Source organism: Triticum urartu, unplaced genomic scaffold (assembly GCF_003073215.2).
Source record: "Triticum urartu cultivar G1812 unplaced genomic scaffold, Tu2.1 TuUngrouped_contig_4898, whole genome shotgun sequence".
Lineage (NCBI taxonomy): Eukaryota > Viridiplantae > Streptophyta > Magnoliopsida > Poales > Poaceae > Triticum > Triticum urartu.
Window position 1 is genome coordinate 1 of NW_024115525.1, and position 1503 is coordinate 1503.

Genomic DNA, 1503 nt, shown 5'->3' on the forward strand with positions numbered 1-1503 from the left:
GAAGAAGAGGAGGGTGAGTCCGAGGAGGAGGCGCCGCCGCCGCCGAAGCTTGCTCCAAAGCAGGCGCCAGAGGGCCGGAAGCCCCAGGCAGCGGCCGAGACCAAGAAGCCTGCCGCTTTCAGCCGCATCTGGTCCACCGACGACGAGGTGCGTATCCTCGAGGCCCTCGCGGCTCACCAAAAGCAGCACGGCACGCTGCCGCAGCCCGACGCCCTCGTCGACGCCCTTGCAGGGAAGCTCGACAACCGGGCCTACGGCAGCAAGGAGCTCCAGGGGAAGGTCCTGGCCCTCAGGCGTCGGTACCTCGCGCTCAGCAAGAAGGGCGAGCTCCCGAGCAAGGAGCATGACCGCCGGGTGCTGGAACTTTCCAAGATGGTCTGGGAAGGCGGCGACATGGTCACCGCCGCAGCTGCCTCTGCCAAGTCTGCGAAGGCGGCAAATGGCCAGGAGCCAAAGGGGTTCGAGGAGATGTGCGATCTGTATCCGTACCTAGCGGAGCATGTGAAGGAGCTGGATGCGGCGAACCCGGGCATTTTCAAGAGGCAGTTCGGGATGATGGACGAGGATAAGGCGCGCGCCATGGACGAGAAGATCAAGAGGCAGCGGGTGGCGCAGATGAAGGTGGAGCTGCGCCGCCATGACCTGGTAAGGGAGGTGACCAAGGCCATCATCGACTTGGTCGACTGATGGGAGCGTCATGAGCTTACCTGAAACTGTACCGGTGATCACAATGTGGCGATTTGGTGGAGCAAGAAGGTTTCTGAAATTATGAGCTATAATCTGCAAATTTTGGTGTCTCGGATGGTCTAAACATGAGACCTATGCTGGAACTGCAAATTGTGCCTGGTCTTTGTAAGAATGCTTTTTTTCGTGTGGCCAGAGCATGCTAGAATTATAGCAAATTAGGGGTGTCTTTATGGTGTGAGCATGATGAGACATGTGCTGGAACTGCAAATTGTGCTGGTGGATTAAGAATGTTTTCCTGTGTGGCTAGAGAAGTACTGTACGGTAGAACTGGCAAATTGTGCTGCTGTTGCGGGAATCTTTCTTGCCACAGGTTCTATCGATTGTGTGAGGTTTTATGTATGAAACGGTCGCTGAATTTGTACTTGGTTCAGTAAAGCTTTTCTGTTGTTAGTTTTGGCAGCTCGTTTATGCAGAGGCTGGTCTTGCTGTTTTGGCTGTTTCAGGGTTTGGGTGCAGGCTGGAGTCGTGAGTCTGAATTAGATGAATTTTACCAGGGCATGGCGCTGGGTTATACTCCTCTACTTTTCTGCTGTTTAATTTAACCAGCCTTTTATACTTGCGTGACTGTTTCAGGCTTTCGCTGCAGGATTAGATGAATGTTACCAGGGCATGGCGCTGGGTTATACTCCCTCTGTTTCAAAATAGATGACTCAACTTTGTACTAATTTTAATACAAAGTTAGTACAAAGTTGAGACATCTATTTGAAACGGAGGGAGTACTACTTTTCTATTGTTGGGTTATACTCCCTTTGTACA

General features: G+C 52.6%; 1 protein-coding gene across 1 annotated transcript; it reads left to right on the top strand.

Moving 5' to 3' along the window:
- Positions 1–3: 3 nt before the first annotated feature.
- Positions 4–1141, top strand: LOC125528474 (probable transcription factor At4g00610; the record flags this gene model as incomplete). The annotated part of the gene is made up of 1 exon (XM_048692942.1): positions 4–1141. A coding segment is annotated over one exon (684 nt), but the record flags the coding sequence as incomplete, so codon positions are not given.
- Positions 1142–1503: the final 362 nt, after the last annotated feature.